Raw genomic sequence first — 21446 nt, 5'->3', positions numbered from 1 at the left:
ACAATTGTGAATGGGAAAATGAGAATATGCGGGTGAGAATGCATCCCTGCTCTGTCCCGTCTTAAGCCCCAGGAAGGACCATGTAGAAAGCGAGAATACCAGACTTCCCAACGTGTCTCATGTAGAAATTGAGAATATCAGACAACTCCCCAATGTGTCCTGCCCTCACTTTCATTATATGCTTGCCCCTCCTTACCCACCCAACCCTGTGCCACAATATGACCTCCCAAAGGTCTGTCATCCTCACAGCCTTCCTGTTACCTTTAGCCATGTGCTTCAAGATGCTCCGAGACGTAGGCACCTCAGACCTTCTCCAAACCAAATACCTCACCAAGAAGATACAGAAGATGGCTCAGAGGTCCCCCAACCTGGTGATGGAAACTATCCATGACTACTTCAAAGACAACCCAGAGGTGGTGTTGCTTAAGCCCCTGGGGCAGGCATGGAAGCATAGGAAAGCACTGTATCCCAAGCGGGACTCAAACCCCAAATCTTATGTAATCTCCTTGCGTACCAATGGGCTAAATAGGGAGGAAGGGAAATGTACCCACTTACCCTTACCATACTCAGAGCACGCTCATGAGGTAGAGGTTGTGACTCTCACAGATGGGGAACTATGGCTTGGGGCGGAGGAGGGTTTGCCTAAGGTCACAGAACCAGTAAATGTTAGAAACCAGTGAGTAACTATGTGGGTGGGTGGGAGGTGGGCAAACAGACAGATGAGGGGGTGAGGGGTGGATATAGTGGGTTTAGGGTTGGGTGGAGAGATTGGTGGGTAGATAGCTAGAGTGATGGAGAGGTGGGATGATAGAGGGAGAGAAGGGAGGAAGTGTGGGTAGCGAGCAAACATGAAAATGGAAGCATTCATTTATGAATGCTTGAATGCATAAGCGCATTAATGCGTGGATGAGGAAAACCTGCCCAAGTATTGATGAAGGGATAACCTCACTTTGAAGGTGGACTTTTTAAGTCCACAGAAGGTGGACTTTTTAAGTCCACAGCAGTTCCCTGGGGACGGAAAAGCTCTGCCTCCTCGAGTCTGTAGGCCAGGCTCAAGGTTAGCACATGGCTGGTGTCTCCTAAGAATTGCCAAGTGAATGTGTCCACATGTGCCTCCCTCCAGCCTCCTCTCATATCCTCCCAATGGTGTTCTCTTTGGCATTCCCCTGTCCCTGTCAGACAGCATGGTCTCAATCTAGCCTCTGTCCTCCACAGATCTCCTGCCGACACAGATTCCGCCTGTTCCAGGTCCTGGTGGCAGTTATAGGAGCCCTCGATGTCTTGGAGGAGACCTGGCAAAAGTGCTTCATGCAGCTGGCCCTGGATCACATGACCAAGTCCACGGTAGGCTGCTCGCCCACAGCGCACAGGCTGGTTCCCCAAGGGCTTCCAAAAGCCCTTCAGTCAGTTACCTGGGGGTCCAAACTATGTGTGTACGGGGTTTCCGAGCTCTCCCATCCATGTGTTTTCTGTATGTTCTTGACCTTGAAATGTCCTCTTTAGAAGAACCATCTCATGCAGGACCCTGCTAGACCCATATACAAAAAAAAAAAAAAAAAAAAAAAAAACCCAACCATCTGGCTGCAGCCCCTCTTGCTCTCTGGATGTCTCTTCTTTCCCATCTCTTCCCCGATGTCCATACACGAGCATCTGGAAGAACTATTGCCAGCTTCACCCACTTCTCAGACCCCAAACCCGCTTCAGCTCCTGCCTCTTGGGTACCTGTTTGATGGAGACATATAAGCCTGAGACTCGGCTGCCCCAGCCACCCAAACCAGGCGTGAACCAGAAATATCAATGCCCCCTGCCATTCTGTAAGCCATAATGGTCTCCAGGGGCCTGAGACATGTGGTTTTCTCCAGATCCACTGACCCTGGGGAGCCCTGTGTTGAACATATACACAGCACAAATAGTTTTCAAAAACCAGTGACTGTTACCAAGGAATTCTGCAAGTGATACCAGGCTTATTTCTCTGCTCATATGACACAGAAGGTTAATGTCATGAGGAAAAGGTTTGTAATAACATACTCACTGCCACATCCAAATGGTGGCCCAGCACAATTCCATCCAGTGGAAGCCATCCCTACACAGGGGCAGGAGGCAGACAGAGAAAGGTTCTGAGAAACTCTGAGTATGGTAAGTCACTAGAACGAGATTGTCCCCAGGCTACCAATGATGAGGCACGGGTTGAACTGGGCCCATGGTTGCATATTTACAATCTAACCACTGTGCAATGCTCACACACCCATCAGGATGGGGAGAACTTTGGCTCACTGGGTGTTTTGCACAGCCCTGAGATCAGCCAGCTTACCAGGTGATCATTAGTACAGGAAGAAGTGTGTCTACCCCACCAAAGGTTCTTATGGCCCGGTTTTACAGAAAGGGTGGGGGCTCACACAGTTAGAGGACTTGGTCAGTCCAGGTGGTAGCGAGCAGACTGGATGAGCTGCCTGGTTTTCAGCGAAGTCTGAGCAGCCTCGATGGGGGCTGCAGAGGTAAGAGAGAGAAAAGACTGAGTCCACCTAACTCCTTTCAAGCTCTTTCCCCATCATTGTGAAGTGTGTTGGATTCATTGACGAACTGCATAGCTGAAGCCAACTCTTAACAGTGAGTGTCTGTCATACCAGTACATGAGAAGCTGAGGCAGGAGAATGACCATGAATCTGAGGCCAGCCTGGACCTCACAGTGTGTTCCAGGCTAGCCTGAGCTACACAGTAAGAAATTGAATCAAGAAATTGCAAGAAAACAAACAAGCCAACAAAACAGTTGCACACACAGGTGCAGCTGAAGACTTATTGCAGTAACGTCCTAGGGCAGGGACCACAGGTAGAGGGTGAGGGCTACGGGGCATCCTGGGGCATCATCTCCCTGGAGTGGACAGGGACCCTCCTGAAGCTTTCTGACATGGGGCTGGGGTTTGGCAGGCTGAGCGGGCCAGAGCCGCTCTGCATTTTCTGCCTCTGAACACATCCAGATGTGCCCCACCACTGCACCACAGGACTTGATGGAGTGTCTCATACTATCCTTGACGGAGTGTCCAAGCAGTATACAGACAGTCCAAAGCCCAGGATGCACACATTCCCTGACAGTTCCTTCACCAAGAACATTTGGAAGGTCCAATTTTGAGTACTCAGTGTCTAGGAATCTCTCCATTCTCTTGCAACATGGACTAAAATAAAATCGCCGTCCCCTAGTCTTTGTGCCCTTGGTGTGGCTGTTAAAATTCAGAACCTCTAAGCCCAGGTCCTTCCTATGTCCTGTTTTCCCTCCAAGAGCCCACATGGCTTTGAGTTGCATGCTCCAGACTTCTACCGTGAATCAAATCACAGAGCCATGGTCATGGCCATATGTCCTCAAGCTGGCAGCAGTGTCCTCTGATTCCAGAAACCTGCTGAGCATCCTGTATTAATGACAGACAGCACCCCTCTGCTCTGCCAATGCTGATACACAGAGCTCCCCCACTAAGCCTCTCCCCTCCTTTCCCCTCCTATCCCATCTCTCTGGGCTAAAAGTTCACAGCATTCCAAATCTTCCACCAAACATTGTGGTACTGCATCTAGAACTTTTGAGAGAAAACAGTTCTGGTTTTATCAGGATAGACACCTTATACAAAAGAACAGGCTTCTACAACACAGAGAAACACGTGCATCATGTGTGATACTTTTATACATCCTTGTTCCTTCCTACACACTACCGCTAAGCATCTCCCTCACCCAGGTAGTCTCCCGTCCAGTTTCATTTTTTTAAAACATGTTGTTTGATCTAGATTCCAGGTTTAAGATAAGTGACATCCATCTTTTCCCATCTGGCTTATTTCACGTGATTTCCTGTTACGTCTATTTTCCTGCAGAAATGGAATCAGATGTACATCCTTTGTATGTCTGAATAAAACTCCATTGTGTGTTTATGCTGCGTTTTCTCTATCCATTCATCTGCCAGTGGAGAACAAGGCTAAGTCCTTACCTTGGCTATTGCAAACAGTGCATATAAACACAGACATGCACATGTGTCTGTAGATTGACTTAAGACCAGGACTGGTAAAGGGGTAGAGACGTGGCACATCTTCTTTTAGTTCTTCGAGGAATGGCCACACTTATTTCCACAGGTGCTGCTCAAGTAAAATTGCACCAATTAACAGTGTATAAATTCCACCCTACCACCATCCTTACCAGGACTTGTTTACCTTCCTGATGGTGCCCTGTGCTGCGTAGGTCTTTTCAACTTGGCATAAGCTAGCATCAACTGGGAAAAGAAAATTCCCTGAATTAACCTGAGTGTGTATCTTTGGGGCATTGACTGGAACTGCTAATTGACGTAGGAAGGTCCAGCCCACTGTGGGCGGTACCATCCCTAGGCAGAAAGATAGTGAAGCATAAGCCAAGTGACTGGAGCAGCAAGCAGTGTTCCTGCATGGTTTCTGCTTCAGTTCCTGTTTGACTTCCTGCCCTGACTTCCCACACAAGCCAAATAAACCCATTTCCACTCTACACTCATTTCAGTTAATGAGTGTTTCATCACAGTGGCATAAAAGCAAACTATAACACACAGCCACTCTCTGTAAAAGAATAGAATCTCGATGTAATTCTGACTTGGATTTCCCAAATGGCTAAGGATGCCTAACTTTTTTTTTTTTTTACCCAGACAAGTCTTGACCGTTTGTACTTCTTTTGAGAACTGCCTGCTCAATTCATTATTGGGTGATTTGTCTTTTGGTGTTTAATTTTCCTAGCTCCTTAAATGCTCCCGATATTAATCCCCTGTCAGATGAATAGCTACCAACAATTTTTCCCCCATCCTGCGGGCTGACCTTTCACCCTGGTAATTGTTTCTTTTGCTGTGCCAACGCTTTTTAATTTCATGCAGTCCCATTTGTCAGTTCTTGCAGTTGCTTCCTGAGCTGTTAGAGTCCCTTTCAGAAAGTCCTTGCCTGTGCCCATGTGCACGGAGTTCCTGGAAAGAAGCTGTGTCTTCAAAGGCTGATTAACTGACAAGAACTTGGGCCATGTGGAGAGGACCGAATGGTGCAAACCCAGAGCTTAGTTGCAGTTTATTGTGGGCTATCTTTAGCCTAAGCAGACCTTCCTTGCCCTCCTCTGCAGGAGAACAAATACTCCATCACTGAGAGATAAAGCCAGACCTAATATTCTAGCAGATTTTTTAAAGCCCTTTAGAATGTATTAATTCATCAAAACCCAAGTTTTCCACCAACCAAAGGGATAAGATGACATCAGACAGCAGCTAAGACCTACAGCAGAGTTCCGTCCTGCTTGAGTCATCTCCTGCTTTACCCACCAACCTATTTGGAAGATGCCTCAGCTATGGCTTTCTTTCTTTCTATCCCTATAAAGAGTTCATAAGAAATGCAGCCTGCCTAGGACACGGAATTTAGAGAAGACTAAACCTGCGTTCTGGTGCCATGCTCACTCATACGCGGCTCCAAAATAAACTCTCTTATCCCCTGTGAGATGAGAGCCGGGTTTGTGTGTCAGCGCCTATATCTTGAAGTATTTCTTCTATTTTTTTTTTCTTCTAGCAGTTTTGAATTGTCAGATCTTATTGAAGGTCTTTGATCTGTCATAAGCTGAATTTTATTCAGGGTGAGAGATAGTGATCTAGTTTAAGATTTACACGTGGAGATAATCTGCTTTTTTTCCAGCACCATTTATTGAAAGCCCTTCTTTGGTGCAACATAATATTTTGGGCATATTTGTTGTAAATCAGGAGGCTATAGTGTGTTTATTCTGGAAGTCTACACTTCTCCATTGGTTGATTTGTCTGGTTTTGTATGAGCACCATGCTGGTTCTGTTACTGTGGCCCTGTAGTATAATTTATATGCCTATTCCATTGCTCTTACTGCTTTTTATTAATCCCATCAACCCATCAGCAGAGAAAGGTCTGTTTTCTGGTGCCTTCTTTAAATTCCTTAGGCAGTGTCTTAAAGTTTTGATGCTGTGAGTTTCTCACTTCCTTTGTTGGGTTTATGTTTGGCTGTCATTGCTGTTTTTAAGGCTACTGTAAGTAAGATTTGTTTTCTTGCTTTCTTTCTTAGCATGTGTGGTATCAATATAAGGGCATTATTGAGATCTAGAAAACCACTGATTTTTGTATGTTGGTTTTTATATCCCACTACTTTGCTAAGTGTTTGCCAGATCTAAGAGTTTTCTAGTCTTTTGGGTTTTAGTAAAGCAGCAGTTCACAACCCTGTTGTGGGGGTCAGACAACCCTTTCTCACATATCAGGTATTTACATTATAATTTATAACAGTAGCAAGATTACAGTTATAAAGTAGCAATGAAACAGTTTTCTGGTTGGAATTAAAGGGTCACAGTATCAGGAAGGTTGAGAAGCACTGATGTAGGATGAAGGTAATTTGAGTTCTCAATTTCTTCCTCATGTCACTTGTTTCTGTATCTTAACTTTGTACACTCACAAATGATTCATGATCTATACTAGATACAAGTATAAAGAGTAGAGATGTTTGTCTTGCTCCTGATTTTAGGGTAAATGCCCTCAGCTGCTTTCATTTACTCAATGTTCATTGTTCACTGTCTTCAGAGCTTGTTTTTAAGATTTATTTATTTTATGTATATAAGTACACTGTATCTGCAGACATACCAGAAGAGGCATCAGATGCCATTACAGATGGTTGTGAGCCACTATGTGGTTTCTGGGAATTGAACTCAGGACCTCTGGAAGAGCAGTCTCTTAACCACTGAGCCATCTCTCCAGCCCCTTTTCAGAGCTTTTATTATGGGATGTGAATGTTATCCGTTGCATTTTCTGTATCCATATGATCATGTGATACAATCATGTGATTCTATCCCTCATTCTAGTTCTATTCTATAAACACTTCATCGATTTCCATATATTAGACGATCCTTGAAGTGAAGCCAACTTGATTATAGTGTATGATTTTTCTTGGTCACTGTTCTATTGCTGTGAAGAGATACCGTGACCAAGGCAACTGTTATAAAGAAAGCACTGAGCTGGGGTATTGCTTACAGGTTCCGAGGATTAGTCTGTTACCGTCGTGTCAGAGAACATGGTGGCAGGAAGGCAAGCATGGTTCTGGAGAAGTAGCTGAGCACTTTGCATCCTGATCCATACGCAGCAGTGAGAGAGAGACGGACCCTGGAATGGGCCCACTCCGGGCAAAGTACCAACAAGGACACACCCCCTAATCCCTCCCAGCTGGGAACCCAGCATACAAACAGAAGAGCCTATGGAGGCTTATCTCATTCAAGCCACCACACTCCATTCCCTGCCCCCAGAGGCTTATAGCCATATCATAATGCAAAATGCATTCAGTCTGGCTTCACAAGTCTCCACGGTCTACTACAGACTCAACACTGTTTAAAGTCCAACGTCTCTTCTGAGACTCGAGGGAATCCTTAACCAGAACTCTCTGTAAAGCAGATCACATACTTCAAACATATAATGTCACAGAATACACATTACGTTCCAAAGAGGGAGGAAAAGGAGCATCGTGAGACGATCCTGGGCCAAAGCACATCCAAAACCCAGCTGGGCAAATGCCACACTGCCTCTCCACGTCCAACGTCAAAGGGCTCTTCCGAACGCCAATCCATTCGAGCTTTGTTGACTGCAACAGTTCTCTCTCTTGGGCAGGTTCCAGACACCCTAACTCTGGCATCTCCAACACCACCCAGCCTTCACACAATGGCCTCTCCGTGTGTCCATGCAAGGACTTCCCTGACACACACCTGGTGTCCCCAGCTTTTCTTGAGTGGAGAGGAAATTTCCACAATCCCTTTCCCATATTCTTTACTCTAAAACCAGAACCAACGTTATCCTGCTTGCTGGGGCCAGAACCTGAGCGCCTCCCTGGGTTACATTTGCATCAGTTTCCCTTTGCTGGGGGTTTCATTTGCTACTTTAGCTTTCCTTTAATTCCTTTTCACAAACTAAAAGTTCAGCTAGGTGGTATCTTGCCTGGACTAGCACTCTCTTTATTCCATTTAGCATCAGACTTATCTTTATATTTTTTATCTCCTTCAGCCCAGAACTTCACTACACTTCCTTCTGCCCCTTTTCTCCTCAGACTGTGCTTTTTCTACGTCTCCTTACCCTGTTTGCCCTTTTTTCATTGGAGATCTGCATGAAACTGGGCGCTAATAACAAGTCACACGGAACACAGTCAATATGGACGTCTTGAAGTCTCCTCTGCCAGTGGCATTAACTCAAAGACTCTTCAATTTAGCCTCTGGCAGATTTTAAGGGCAAGGGCAAAAGGCAGCCACATTCTCTGCCAAAATATCACAAGAATGGTCTCTAATATTCTTCTCTGAAATCTCCAGTACTACACACTGCCTTGGTACCACCATCTCCCATGTTCCTACTATAGCCCTGAAAACCCCATCTAACACATTCAGCCACTTTTCCAGTCCAGAGTCCCAAAATCTTCCATATGCCTCCAAACAACAGCATGGTCAGGCCTGTTAGTAATACTCTACTCCCTGGTTCCAACTTCTGTCTCAGTCACTGTTGCTGTGAATGAACACCCAAACCAAGGAAATTCTTATAAAAGAAAGCATTTAATTGAGGGGCTTATGATTTCAAAGGGTTAGTCCATTGTCATGGTGGCAGGGAGCACTGTGGCAAGAAGGCAGACATAGTGCTGAGAATTCCTTATTCTGATCCACAGGCAGCAGGCAGAGAAAGAGGAGGAAAGGGAGAGAGACTTTTGAAATCTCAAAGCCCATCTCCAACAAAACACCCCTCCCAACAAAAACACACCTCCTCCAACAAAGGCACACTTCTACTCCTTCCCAGCTGTCTCAGTCAGGGTTTTTATTCCTGCACAAACATCATGACCAAGAAGCAAGTTGGAGAGGAAAGGGTTTGTTCAGCTTACACTTCCACATTGCTGTTTATCACCAGAGGAAGTCAGGACAGGAACTCACACAAGGCAGGAACTTGGAGGCAGGAGCTGATGCAGAGACCATGGAGGGGTGCGGCTTACTGGATTGCTTCCCCTGACTTGCTCACCTTGCTTTTAGAACCCGGGACCACCAGCCTAGGAATGGCACCACCCACAATGGGCTGGGCCCTTTCCCCTTGATCACTAATGGAGAAAATGCCTTACAGCTGGATCTCATAAGGGCATTTTCTTCAATTGAGGCTTCTTTCTCTGTGATAACTCCTTATGTCAAGTTGACACACAAACCCAGACAGTACACCAACAGTCCACTGACTGGGAACTAAGCATTCAAATATACAAAAATATGGAGGCCATTCTCATTCAAACCACCACAATGATATTAATGTGTTCTTGAATTTGGTCTGACAGTATTTTATTTAAAGTTTTTCTATGTTCATTTGGGAACTTTGTCTCTCTGCATCTTGTCTCTCTGTCTCTGTCTGTCTGTCTGTCTGTCTCTCTCTCTCTCTCTCTCTCTCTCTCTTTGTGTGTGTGTGTGTGTGTGTGTGTGTGTGTGTGTGTGTGTGTGCACGTGCCTTTATTGTTTTGGTTTAAGTGTGATGTATTTCTCACTGGTCCATGTGTTGGTTTGAACACTTTGCCCCTCTCTGGTGGTTCTGTTTTAGGTGTTAAGTTGTGAGACCTTAATCATGAGGGGTTTTGTTAATAAAAAGGGCCCCCAGAAAAGCAGGCCTTGGAAATTATAAATTTTACCTACACTATCTCAAGTTCTTCCTGCTTTCCAACACACCAAGATGTAAGGCGTCCACCCACAAGTTCTGCCATGCTTTTCCCACCATGAGGACTCGCCCCTCTCAAACTGGACCAGGGATAATCTTCCACTGAGTATTTATCTTCATCAGATAGTGGGCTGCAGCGATGTGAAAGGTAACCAGCTTGGGCAGCAGGATAATACTGGCTTTGTAGAATGAGGTTGGTATTCTCCATCTCCATGGTGTAGGATGACCGGAGGAGTCCTGGTGTTAATTCTTTAAAGGCTCGCCCAGATCTGGGATTCCTTTGTCAGGAGGCTGCTCACTCCTGTCTCCATAATACTCATTCTACATCTGTTCCGGTTGTTTCTGGCAACTAGATTTAATTTAGTCAGGTCATGTGTCTCTGGGACTTTATCCATGTCTTCTCAAGTAATTCCTAAGGATTGTCTGAGTTTCACTGGTATTGCTTATAATGTCCCCCTGCCCCCATCTCTACCTTTTCAATTGTTTCTTCTCTCCTCTTGGTTAGTTTTGCTAGGAGTTGCCAGTGTCTCTGCAACCTTCATGGTGGCAGAGCAGTGAGCTGTGGGAGGCAAGAAGGCAGTTCAGCTCAACAGGACTCAGTATCTGCTGTTCCTTCAAACGGCAGGAGTCTGACACCAGTTGGTTTATTTTGGGGCCATTAAATCACAGCACAGTCTGGTTAATAAAAATAAAAATTATTTTTGTGACGATCAACTAAATCCTACATGAACACCAAAACTTACCTAAATCTCTTTGAGGAACAACGTAAGCTAAATCCAAATCAGATCTGAGTACATTGAAGCTCTTTGTTAAAGTACCTCTGACAGCTTTCGTAAAGCTAGGGTCTATAAATTAATTCACAAATGCAAGCTGTTGAGATTATTGGGGGTAGGTTGGAGAGGGGACAGTCTTCTGCCACATAGATCGCTTAAAGATCACCGGGCTAGAAAGCATATCTACCCCAGTCCCCTGGGCTGACAAAGTTTTTCATGTTTTGCCTTGAAGGAACAACACTGAATGTTTAACACTCCAGCTTACCCCCTACAAAGAGTTTGCAATACTGTATCTTTTCAGAAAAGCAGCTCGCCAATCACAGCTTTTAGTCCCCTTGTCACTTACTTCCTCCCCATCTTTATTACTCAATTCCATCCCATCTGATAGCTTACTCTTGTTCTTTAAGAGCTTGAGATACATTGTTGAGCTTTTTATTTGAATTATTTTTCTTGGTGGTGGCAGTGGTGGTGGCAGTGGTGGTGGCAGTGGTGGTGGTGGCAGCGGCGGCAGGGGTGGGTTTAATGTGAGCACTTGCCTGTGAACTTCCATCTTAGAACCACCTTTGCTGCCTTCCTGGGAAGCTGTTTTCACTTTCACTTGATTTTTAGGAATTTTTGTTTTTAACTTCTCCAGCAACTCACATCTAAAATGCACCATTTAGTCAATGTATGTTCATATGGTTTCTATAGTTTCTCTTTGATATTTATTTCTAGTTTTTTTTTCTATTACAATCTGATAAGATACAATACCTTTATTTCTGGTTTTCATGTACAAGCTGACTTGTCCTATAAACTATCGGTGAATTTTTTTATTCCTCCATTAATTTTAAGGGAAGGTTGGTGGGTGTGGTATCTGGGTTGTCATCTCTTTACTCTTGGTGCTCAAAGAGGGTTTGAAGCTTCTGTGCTGGTAAGTCTGCTGTCCGTCTGATCAGCAGGGCTTTGAGTTGGCGTTTTCTTCTTGAATACTCAGCCCTGTGTCTCTGTTCTGCAGTCCTGGCTTTCTAACTACAGCTGCACTGAGTGACTCTTCCCTAGACGTGTCTCTTTAGGTTCTAAGTCACTCTTATTCTGGGATGCTCTCTCTTTCTCTTCCTTTGGGGGTTTCCCACTATACTTCTCACTGGATGGGTTTTCTTGTTCCTTCCATTTGTATTCTGGCCCCTTTTCCTACCCATTTGGTTCTCATTTTCTAGTTATCCCTCAGAATTCCTACAAGTTAGCACTATGTTTATTTGTTCTTTTATTGGTCTATGAATATTAGGTTTCTTCGATGAGTATTTCCCTTTAATCCCAGCACTCAGAGGCAGTAACTGACAGATCTTTGAGAGTTCAAGGCCAGCCTGGTCTTTAGTGTGAATTCCAGGACAACCAGGGCTCTGATACACAGAGAAAACCCTGTCTCAAAAGAAAAAAAAAATCTCTTTGACCTCACGTTAAACTGCTAATTTTTTTTCTGACTTGGCCTCCCATATTGGTGGCTCTTCATTTCCAGCGTTCTTTGTTTGATATACTGAGTGTTTCGTTGTAAGCATTTCATTTGGCTGTTGTTCTGTTGGTTGTTTTCAGGCATTCGGCTTTCTTACTGAACTCCTTGGTGCTGCGGGCCCTCCTGCAGGTTCTGTGGCGTCTCTCTGCTTCTTTATCTGCTCGTGTCGATTCACTTTGCTCTCTCTCCAGGCCTTTTTATTAACACATTGGCATATCAGCCTTCCTCATACTTCGATTTAGTAGCTGAAGAGTCATGGTCTTTTGCAGGAGTGACAATGCCCTGCTTTTTTGTGGTTCTTGTGTTCCTGGCCTATGTAGTTTGCTCATCTATTGGGATATTTGCTTCTTCCAACTTTAGCCTAGAGACTTCCTAGCCTTTCTTCTTGAGGGTTAAATCTCAGGCACCACTCAGAAGAGAAAACAAACTACTATAACAACATCAGTACCAAACCAAAGCAGATAAATTAACAGAAACATAATTAAAATCAATTAAAGCTAACTGCTATGCTACCGATAACTGCAGGAAGGAAAATGGCAGAAATTATGTAGATAGGGTAAGCTATCAAGATAAAATGGTTAAGGTAAGCAATAAAGTGTGTGTGTGTGTGTGTGTGTGTGTGTGTGTGTGTGTGTGTGTGTGTGTGTTTAAAATAATGAAATAGGGCTAGAGAGGTGACTCAGTGGTTAAGGGCACTGACTACTCTTCTAGAGGTCCTGAGTTCAGTTCCCAGAAACCACATGGTGGCTCACAACCATCTGTAATGGGATCTGATTCTTCTGGTGTGTCTGAAGACAGTGCTGGTTTACTCACATACATAAAATAAAATAAGAGGATGGGAAAGGGGAAAGGAAAGAAGGAGACTTAAATAAAAGACAAGAGAGAAGAGGGTGAGGAAGAAGATGAAAATCTGGACAGGAAAGAACAATTTGTAATATTAGACAAAGAGAAGGTGTGAAAAATACAAAAGCTTTGCTTAAAAAGTAAAGTAAAACAAGCAGACCTGGGCTGGGGAGATGGCATGATGCCAACCTAGAGATCCGGGTTGTATTCATGAAACCTACACAGAGCTAAAATAGAAAGCGGGCATAACAAAACTGTCCTCTGACCCCCACATGCATACCTCGGCACACTGCCCACACGTTGTACACATATGCGCACTAGTAATTTTTAAGGATTTGTTTTCATGTTCTCATTTTGTGTTTGTGCACATGAGTGTGTGCAAGCGTCCAAAGAGACCAGAAAAGGGTGTTGGATCCCTACAGCTCTTGACTATGAGCTGCCCAACATGAATGCTGGGAACTGACCTTGGGTCCTCTGCAACAGCAGTGTGTGTCTTCTGTTGAGCCAACTCCACAACCTCCATCGCCCCTCCTGATCTTCATTTCTCAAATTTTATAACACATGTAAATGAGGCTTTGCCTTTACCCCGTCCCACCCCAGTCTGGGGGTGTGGGGAAGCCAGGGCTGGGGCTTAGTTTTATTTCTGTTACCAGCACAGCTTGTCTTTCCCTGTCACCTCTTTCCAGAGTCCCGCTGCTCCTCTCTCTCCCTCTTTGGAATAAAAATGCCCCCCCCCCCGTTACTGTGACATTTCTCATTCACAGTCACACACAGGCAGCTTCTAACCGGTCACCTCTTCAGAAGTCTAATTTTCAAGAGATCTCGGTTTTGTTCACAGAGTCACTCTCTGAGGGAAAACCGACATCTTGTCTTCACTTTCCCACCTCCGGTGCCTGTGACCTTGGAGGAGGTGTGTGGGTGGCTCCAACATCAGCAACTCTGAGGCTGTAGGCACCAGCAGGGCATCCCTCCAAACCGAGGAGGCCCTCACACTCTCTACCTGTCGGTGGCCTCCATCTCTGCAGGCTGGGCTCAGTCCCCAGGCTGCCTGCCCTCTTCAGATACTGTCACAGCCCCAGTCCCCTGATCAATAACCACAGGAGGCCCACAACCACCTCCCCATCTTCACTTAATTATCTCAAGCAGCTAAGGGAACTCAGGGAAAGACTGTAAAACGTGGATAGAAATGTGTGTAGAAAGAGGTGTGGGGAAAGAAGGAGCCATCCCTACTCTCTCCAGGCACTCCCAATTTCCAGAAACATCTCTGGGTTGAGCTGTCAAGGAATCTGTGAACCCTGACCTTTCAGGTTCCTGTGCAGGCTCTGTTTCCCATAAATGACCTGGCTCGGGGAGCAAGCAAAAGCTGTCTGCTCAGATGCTTCCTGCCACTGCTAGCAACACTCCTCCCTCCGGGGCTTGGGGCAGGAATGCCCTGGAATAAAGAGATCAAATGACCCACCATGAGATAAAGCAAGTCTGAAGGTCTCTATGATCTGCTCTAAGACAAAAAGGCAGAGAAAGACAAGGATGGCTGCAACCTGCCTTGGGGAATGTGATGGTTCATCCCTGCTGGTAACCTGACACACCTGGGAACAGGGAACCTCAGCTGGGGAGCTGCTTCTATCTTATCTGCTAATGGATGTAGGAGGGCCTAGCCCACTTGGGACAGTACCCTCCCTAGGCAGCTGGGCCTGGGCTAGATAAATAAGGTAGCTGACTACGAAGCTAGGAGAGAGCCAATAAGCAGTATTCCAGTTTCTGCTTCAAGCTTCTGCCTTGAGTCCCTCCCTTGGCTTTCGTACATGGTGGGCTGTAGCCTACCAGGTGAAATAAACCCTTTCCTCCCCAAGTGCTTTGGCCAGGGTGTGTAATCATAGCAACAGAAAGCAAGCTAGGACGTGTAAAGTAATTCTAGGTTTTGTGCTCTACCGTGCTTGGGGAGGGGCCTGTGAGCAAGGAACCATGGATTAAAACAAAAGGTGTATGTTGCCACTGTATGCATGACTTATAGAATTCAGGACATCACCTCCTCTTGCTCTGGTGGCATCAATAGGCTTTCACCTTTGGTTAGCATAAGTGCATGTTCATGGTGCCTACATGTGCACCGATGCACATGTGTGTGCACCCATGCACAAGTGTATGCACATGTGCACCCATACACATGGAGGCCACAGGTCCCTCGGTGATATTGCTCAGGAGGACACTTTCTTGAGACACTGTCCCTCACCAGGACTTGGAGCTCACTGATTAGGAAAGGCTGGCCAACCAGTCCTAGGGACCCTCCCTCCCTGCATCCCAGCACGAGGATTACAAGCACGAATTGCCGTGCCCTGCTTTTTATATGTTGCTGAGTTGAACTCAGGTCCTTGCACTTTCCACAGTGAGCACTGTATCAGCTGAGCAGACCCCCTCGCCCTTAAAGTGTCTTACCTGATGACGCTGTCTGTGTCCAGCCTCTATCTCTCTCCAGTAAGTTCTTTCTGGATTGTACTGGGTAGCAGCAGGCTGTATGGTTTCCTCCCTGTCATGTCCAGAGCTCTGTCTTCCAGCCCCTTCACTGCCACTGTTGTAGTTCCAAAGGTTGGGGAGCTGAGACCACTGGTCCCTCAGATGCAGGGGATGGCGCTGAGAGAGGCTCGATCTCAGTACTCCCCGACGCTGGCATAGCCCTAGGTTGTCAGCTCCCTTGTCCTTCGGTTCCTGGCTTTCAGAACATGATTACTGTTGCTCCCTCCCTTTAATCTCCTAAATACAGTTTTAGATGAGGGACTTCTGTGATGTTTGAGGGGTTTTTTTGTTTGTTTTTTAAACGCAAAATCAGATTCAATCCAGTCTGTTAACGAGAGGCCCTCACAACCGTGCCTATAATAAGCTGTAAGTGGTATATTGATTTCATAGGACAATTTCCTGCATCGCAGGGAGAGCGGGAGGGAAAGGGGCCTCAGACATCTACCCCTACTGATGCTGTCAAACCATCAGATTTGAGCAGGCAGCTGTACCCTACTGAATCTACCTCTCTCCAACCCCACCCAGTAACACCCTGAGTGGGTGGAAGCAGGTTTGGCAAAACATAGCACACTTGCTGAGAAGAGCAATGTGTGGCGCCTGGCTGTGCTGCAGGCACTGAGCTTCTAGCTGCCTGGGAATGATCCTCACGCAGGCAGACAGGGAGCTGCCTGGCTGGACTCTGCTGTGGAGCTTTACACACCCTGGCTGTCCAGGCTGAGGTCTTAAGGTGGAAATTTCATAGGACAATTTCCAGCATCACTGGGAGAGCAGGACGGAGAAGGGCCTCTACTCAAAACTCATGGTAACAGAGAATGGGGGGGGGGGGTGTTTGATGCCCTAAGCTGCCTGGGCTCCAAGGGAAAGGTGATGTTAGCCAGGGACCCTGTGAATGGATGTGAATGGAAAGCAGCTTGGAGGTAGGCTTACAAATAAACGTGGGTTTGACTAGAGAAAGAGGGATTGGAACTCCAGGCAGGAACAGAAAGGTACCAAAGGCTGGGGAGCAAAGACAACACTAGAGTTATGGGCTCTGGAAAGCCCAGCATCAGGAGGCAGCCCGTCTCGGGTTCCTTTAGCCTGTATTCTATCCAAAAGATGGCTTGGTAAAGGCAATGTGGAGTTGCCCGGCTTGGTACATGTCATTCTCACCCTGTTCCATCTGCTCCCACCCTGCGTTAACCACCGCCCTTCCTCCCCTGCCCAGGAACTGGGTGATATATATCAAGATGCAGCCAGCAATGTGTTACTGGCCCTCTGTCGGCATTCATGGCCGGCAGTGGCCAAGCACTTGGAGACGGAGCTCCTGACGGGTGTCTTCCCACACCGGAGCCTGTTGTATGTGATGGGCATCCTGTTCTCTCAAGGTACGTGCTACCATACGCTGGATCAAAAACAGGCAATAGAAGGAGACCATGGAGGGCCTCTGGGATCACCCTCTACCCATGGCTATAGTTACACATGGCTCATGCAGCCTGAAGCCCTCTCAGCAGCTCTGAGCTCCATGCCCTGGCCGTTCTACGGACCTCCCTGTAAAAGGGGGAAGGACCTCTGCCCCACTGTCTGATAGAATCACATTGTTGCTGGTCCCAGACCCTGTGAGATTGTCACTCTGCCATCACGCCTCCCTATACTGGCTGTCACATTGAACACACAAGGCAGATGAGAATTCCAGCTCAAAGAAACCCAGCTTTGATGGTCAGGATCATGGAGATTGCCTTACCTCAGACCCTGGGCTTTCTGCCTGCTTCATTCATTCACTCTTTTCACATGCATGTGCTATTCTTTAAAACGCCCAATCAAGTTGTTGTTACAGGACCCGCTGGTCAGAAGGCCAGTATAGAGGGCTTCCAATAGGAGGCAGGCTGTATGGACCACATCTAGTCAGGCCTTGGGAGCTACAGGTCAGCAGCCAGCAAGGTCAAGCAGGAAGAAGGGATGGGGGGGGGGGCTCCAAAGATAATCTGGAAGTTTGTGCTCAAGTCTGAGACCAGGCAGGACAGGCTTAGCTCAGCCTCCCCGTTTCCAAATTAACAGGCAAGGTGAGGGCCCTTTCATTGCAGAGGGATCCCCAAAGCAAGCCCTCCCATCATGGTAGAATTCCTAATCTTCCTAAAAGGCCTTCAGCCCCATCAGTGTCCCTTCCCAGCCTGACATTCCCATACTTGATGGTACTACAGCATATCCCAGAAGGCCATGTTTCCAAGACCCCTCCATTTACCGGTAGAAAACATGGTCCAACAGCATGCAGGAAGTACTGGGGTTCCAACCCAGCTCTCTAGACCCTCATCCCCATTCTAGCTCATGGTCTTCCTACTGGAGGCTGACCTACCAAATCCCTCTGGATCCCACCAGGCAGGAACAGATGGTTTGGCGGGGGGGGGGGGGGGGGCGGGGGGGAGTTACAAGACCTGTCCTGTAGCCTACCCTCTTTTCCCACAGAGGAGCATCTCAAGAAAGAAGACAGGGGGAGCTGGAAAGATCTGCTTTCCAAGGTACAGAAGGAGCCCTTCACCCCAGGATGTCTGAGGGATATTATCAACAAGTGAGAAACAGCAAGCTTACAGGGGAGCCCTGCTGTGGCCTTCAAGAAAGAGGGAAGTGGGAAAGGTGGAGAGAGTGGAATTGAACAGAGGAAGGGGAAATGGGGATGGCAGGAGGGCAGAAAGGAATCTCCACTTACAGATAAACACACAGCATAGGGGCAGGAGGAGGTGACTTGACCAAGGTCACCGGGGAAGCCAGGATTTGATCTTTGTCTCTAGACACTTGGCACAGAATAATGCTCAGCACAGAAAAGTCCCATACTGCTCAACTTGGGAGACTAGAAAAGACACAGGGGCCAGAGTTAAGACTTGGGAGGAAGGGAGACAGGCTTGGGTGGACTGACTGCAGATGTGTCAGAGGCTTGTACTGGTTTGCAGTCCAATGTCAACTACTCAGAACTGTGGCCTGGGCTGACTGCATTTGCCTCCTTGTTGCTTAGTTTTGCTCATCTGTGAAATGGGTTGAAGGTCTTGCCCAGTGTGGAACCCAAGGGGCTTCCACACTGCTCAGTGTTGGTTGTCAGCAGAGAAAGGAGTGGGTTGAGAGATGACACAGAATTGCAAGAAATATATCATTGAGGACTTGAGGCCCAAAGACATCACTAGCCACATCCATCTGATTGGCGATCTTCACTACAGTGAGTAGTAGGACTTCCCTCTGCCCGCTACACGCTGGCTGTGTATCAGCATCCAATAAACTCAGAAGGACTAAAACCAAACAGAAGATTTCTATGCCCGAAAGTTAAACTAGGCATCGGTGTTAAAAAATATATCTGAAAACATTCCAAATGCTCAAAGATGAAACAACTCGCTTCTCAGTAAAATGTAGGGGAAAGGGATCCAAAGGGAAATTAGAAAAAATATTTTTATGTGACTGTTAATGAAAACATATTTGAACATCCTGGGATACAAAAAGCTTTTTTTTATGTTAGTCAGGATCTAAAACTTCATTGTTAGAAGCTACCAAGGAAGAACAACTTAAATCCAAGAGAAATAGAAAGAAGGAAAAATACACTCAACACAGAGACAGAAGCGCCCTAAGTATGAGGCCAGCCTGGTCTACATAGCAAACACAAAGGAAAGAAAGCAAGTTCATCACAAAAGGTCACCATACTGATTAAGAGGAGGGAAATGTCTCTTTCATCACAAAATAATGAACAACCCCACAAGCGCTTTCAGTATTAAAGGATTCCCTGCAAAAGACAGACTGTCAGCCCTGGAACACGAAGCAGCAGGTCTCAATGGCAGTGTGAGGATGGCAACGGAGCATCTTCCTGTTCCAAGCCAAGCCCACTTCACCAGCTGCCCTGCAAGCAGGCCGGTCACTAAATGACAGACTTGCAAGAGTAACAAATGTATTCATTAGATGCCTAGTGCCTGGACACAAGGATGCGCACGGATGCGCCTCCACACCTGGGGAAAGGTGACTGGATCGCACTTCCTCCTGAGGCACTAGGTGTCACCAGGCAGTTTACAGTGACTAAGAGCAGGCGAGGTCTGCTCTGTCTGCTCAGGACAGCAGCTGGCTTGTTCGGTGTTTCCTGTGTGCAAAGAAAATGCCCAGTTCTACCTGGAGAAATCTAATGGGATTCTGTGACCCTGAGGAATTCTGTGGAGTCGTTCTGTGAATTCTGCAACCCTACAAAAAGTGCACTGCAGCCATCCTTGCTCTAGCCTCAAACTGGAGACACGCAGGGCTGGTGGAGCAATGTCTCCGGTTAGAGATCTGAAGCCACAACCCGATGTCCCCCTTAGGAAGCCCGACAGGGGAAGCCTCCCAAACACTAACCAATTAAAAACAACCAAATTCCAAATTTAAGGAAAAAAAATTAATGAAGTTTGATGCAGGCAGCAGCTTGGATGAATCTCAGAAATATTCACTTAGTGGGAAAAAAGCACACACTAAAAGACTCTAAATACAGGCAATTCCAGAAAAGTCAACACTAGTTTATAATCAGGAAGGGTCATGCTGGTGGCCAGTCTTGGCTCTGCGCAGACTCCGGGAGCTAGAAGAAACATAAAGCTCACAGTTCTAGTGTGCGTTCAAACCTCTTGCACTCTGCTGTGAACGTCACTGTAAGTTAACTACACCTGGGTGTTCCCAACGGTGACAAGGCTCCAGTAAAGGTGCTTATACCAACCCTGATGGCCCAAGTTCAATCCCAGGACCCACGTGAAGGAAAGAATTCAAGTTGTGTATATGTTTTCTGCTTTCATGTATGTCTGTGTGTCATGTGTGTACAGTGGCAATGGCTCTCCTGGAACTGGAGTTACACCTGGTTGTGAACCACCAAGTGGGTGCTGCGAACTGAGCTCAGTTCCTCTAGAAGGGCAGCCAATGCTCTTAACTACTAAGCCAAATCTGCGGCATGTTTGTGTGTGTGTGTGTGTGTGTGTGTGTGTGTGATGTTATACACATATATGTGTTACATACACCGATAGGAGTTATATATGTGTATATTATATAAACCAATTGGGTATAGATGGGCTTCAAAGTTTCAAATATTCTGATTTTTCTAAGTGAAATGGCACCTGCCCTGTATAGTCCCTGGATGCTCTGAACATTGTATAGGGCACATGCACAGACAGAAACACAGACACTGCCCATGCTGCACAGACAGGTATCCAAGAGCTGCAATGCGTGCCACACCATCTTGGGTCAGACTGGGCCACATGCAGAGGAGACTGCAGAGCTATAGAGAGAAAAATGTTTAATTTTCAGAGTTTGAAAATTTGCATTGCAGACAAGAGGCCCTGGTACTTATCACAGTGAGCAGACAGGAGGGACTGGGTGAGAAAACAAGACCCCAACACACAAACACACACACACACACACACACACACACACATACACACACACACACATCTGCTGCTGCTGCTGGGTGACCTGGTGGCTTCCCAGGAGTCACAGTACTCTGGGATCAACCTGGCATCCGTTCTGTATCCTAGAAAGTAGGGAACAGACCAAGAGCAGGGCCCAGCCAGGACAAGCAAGCTTTTATCAGTTTTTGCCATCTGATGAGAGCTATTCCCTTCTGGGGGATGAACGCTAGAGAAGAACATAAACAATCCTACCTGCAGGGGGCGCTCTAAGAAGGTCGTCTGCCTTGCAAGACACTCCCTCTAGAGTTCACAGTGTCTCTCATTTAAGACTTCTTTAGGATAAATTCCTAAAAGTTCAGCTGCTTAAACAAATGTATTTCAGGTTTTAATTTCTGTCAATATTGTCTTTTAATTGGTGCTGCCGAAATGTTCACACATACACATGTGATAAGCTGTCAGTCCAGTCACCATGCTACCAAAGAGCACTTCCTTCCCATCACAGATCTGCTGGGCATTTTCAGTGCTGCGCAAACAGGGTCTAGAGGAAAGTAAGAGTCGGTACTCACAAGCCGTATGGGGCTGCTGCCGGCTGACACTGTTGGAGAGTGAAGGTATATATATATATATATATATATATATATATATATATGCAAGAAGTATACCAAGAAATGATCAAAGGAAGGAGTGGATGCATAAGCCAGCAACAAAGTCATTTATCATGATCAAGGAGTACACACCACACCATAATTGTAAGTGTCAGGTCTGACAAGCCTGGTGGCACATA

General features: G+C 46.4%; 1 protein-coding gene across 1 annotated transcript in view; it reads left to right on the top strand.

The window, feature by feature from the left end:
- Positions 1-278: 278 nt before the first annotated feature.
- Positions 279-21446, top strand: part of LOC308438137 (maestro heat-like repeat family member 5) — a gene marked incomplete at its 3' end in the record, with an annotated part of 54071 nt that continues 32903 nt past the window's right edge. The window contains 4 exon segments of the mRNA XM_080939439.1: positions 279-413; positions 1216-1344; positions 16501-16660; positions 17736-17788. Coding sequence (XP_080795565.1) covers positions 282-413; positions 1216-1344; positions 16501-16660; positions 17736-17788 — 474 coding nt within the window. The 5' untranslated portion in view covers positions 279-281.

The sequence above is a fragment of the Micromys minutus genome (assembly GCF_963924665.1).
Source record: "Micromys minutus genome assembly, chromosome: 27".
Taxonomy (NCBI): Eukaryota; Metazoa; Chordata; class Mammalia; order Rodentia; family Muridae; genus Micromys; species Micromys minutus.
This window is presented reverse-complemented; position numbering and strand designations above follow the sequence as displayed.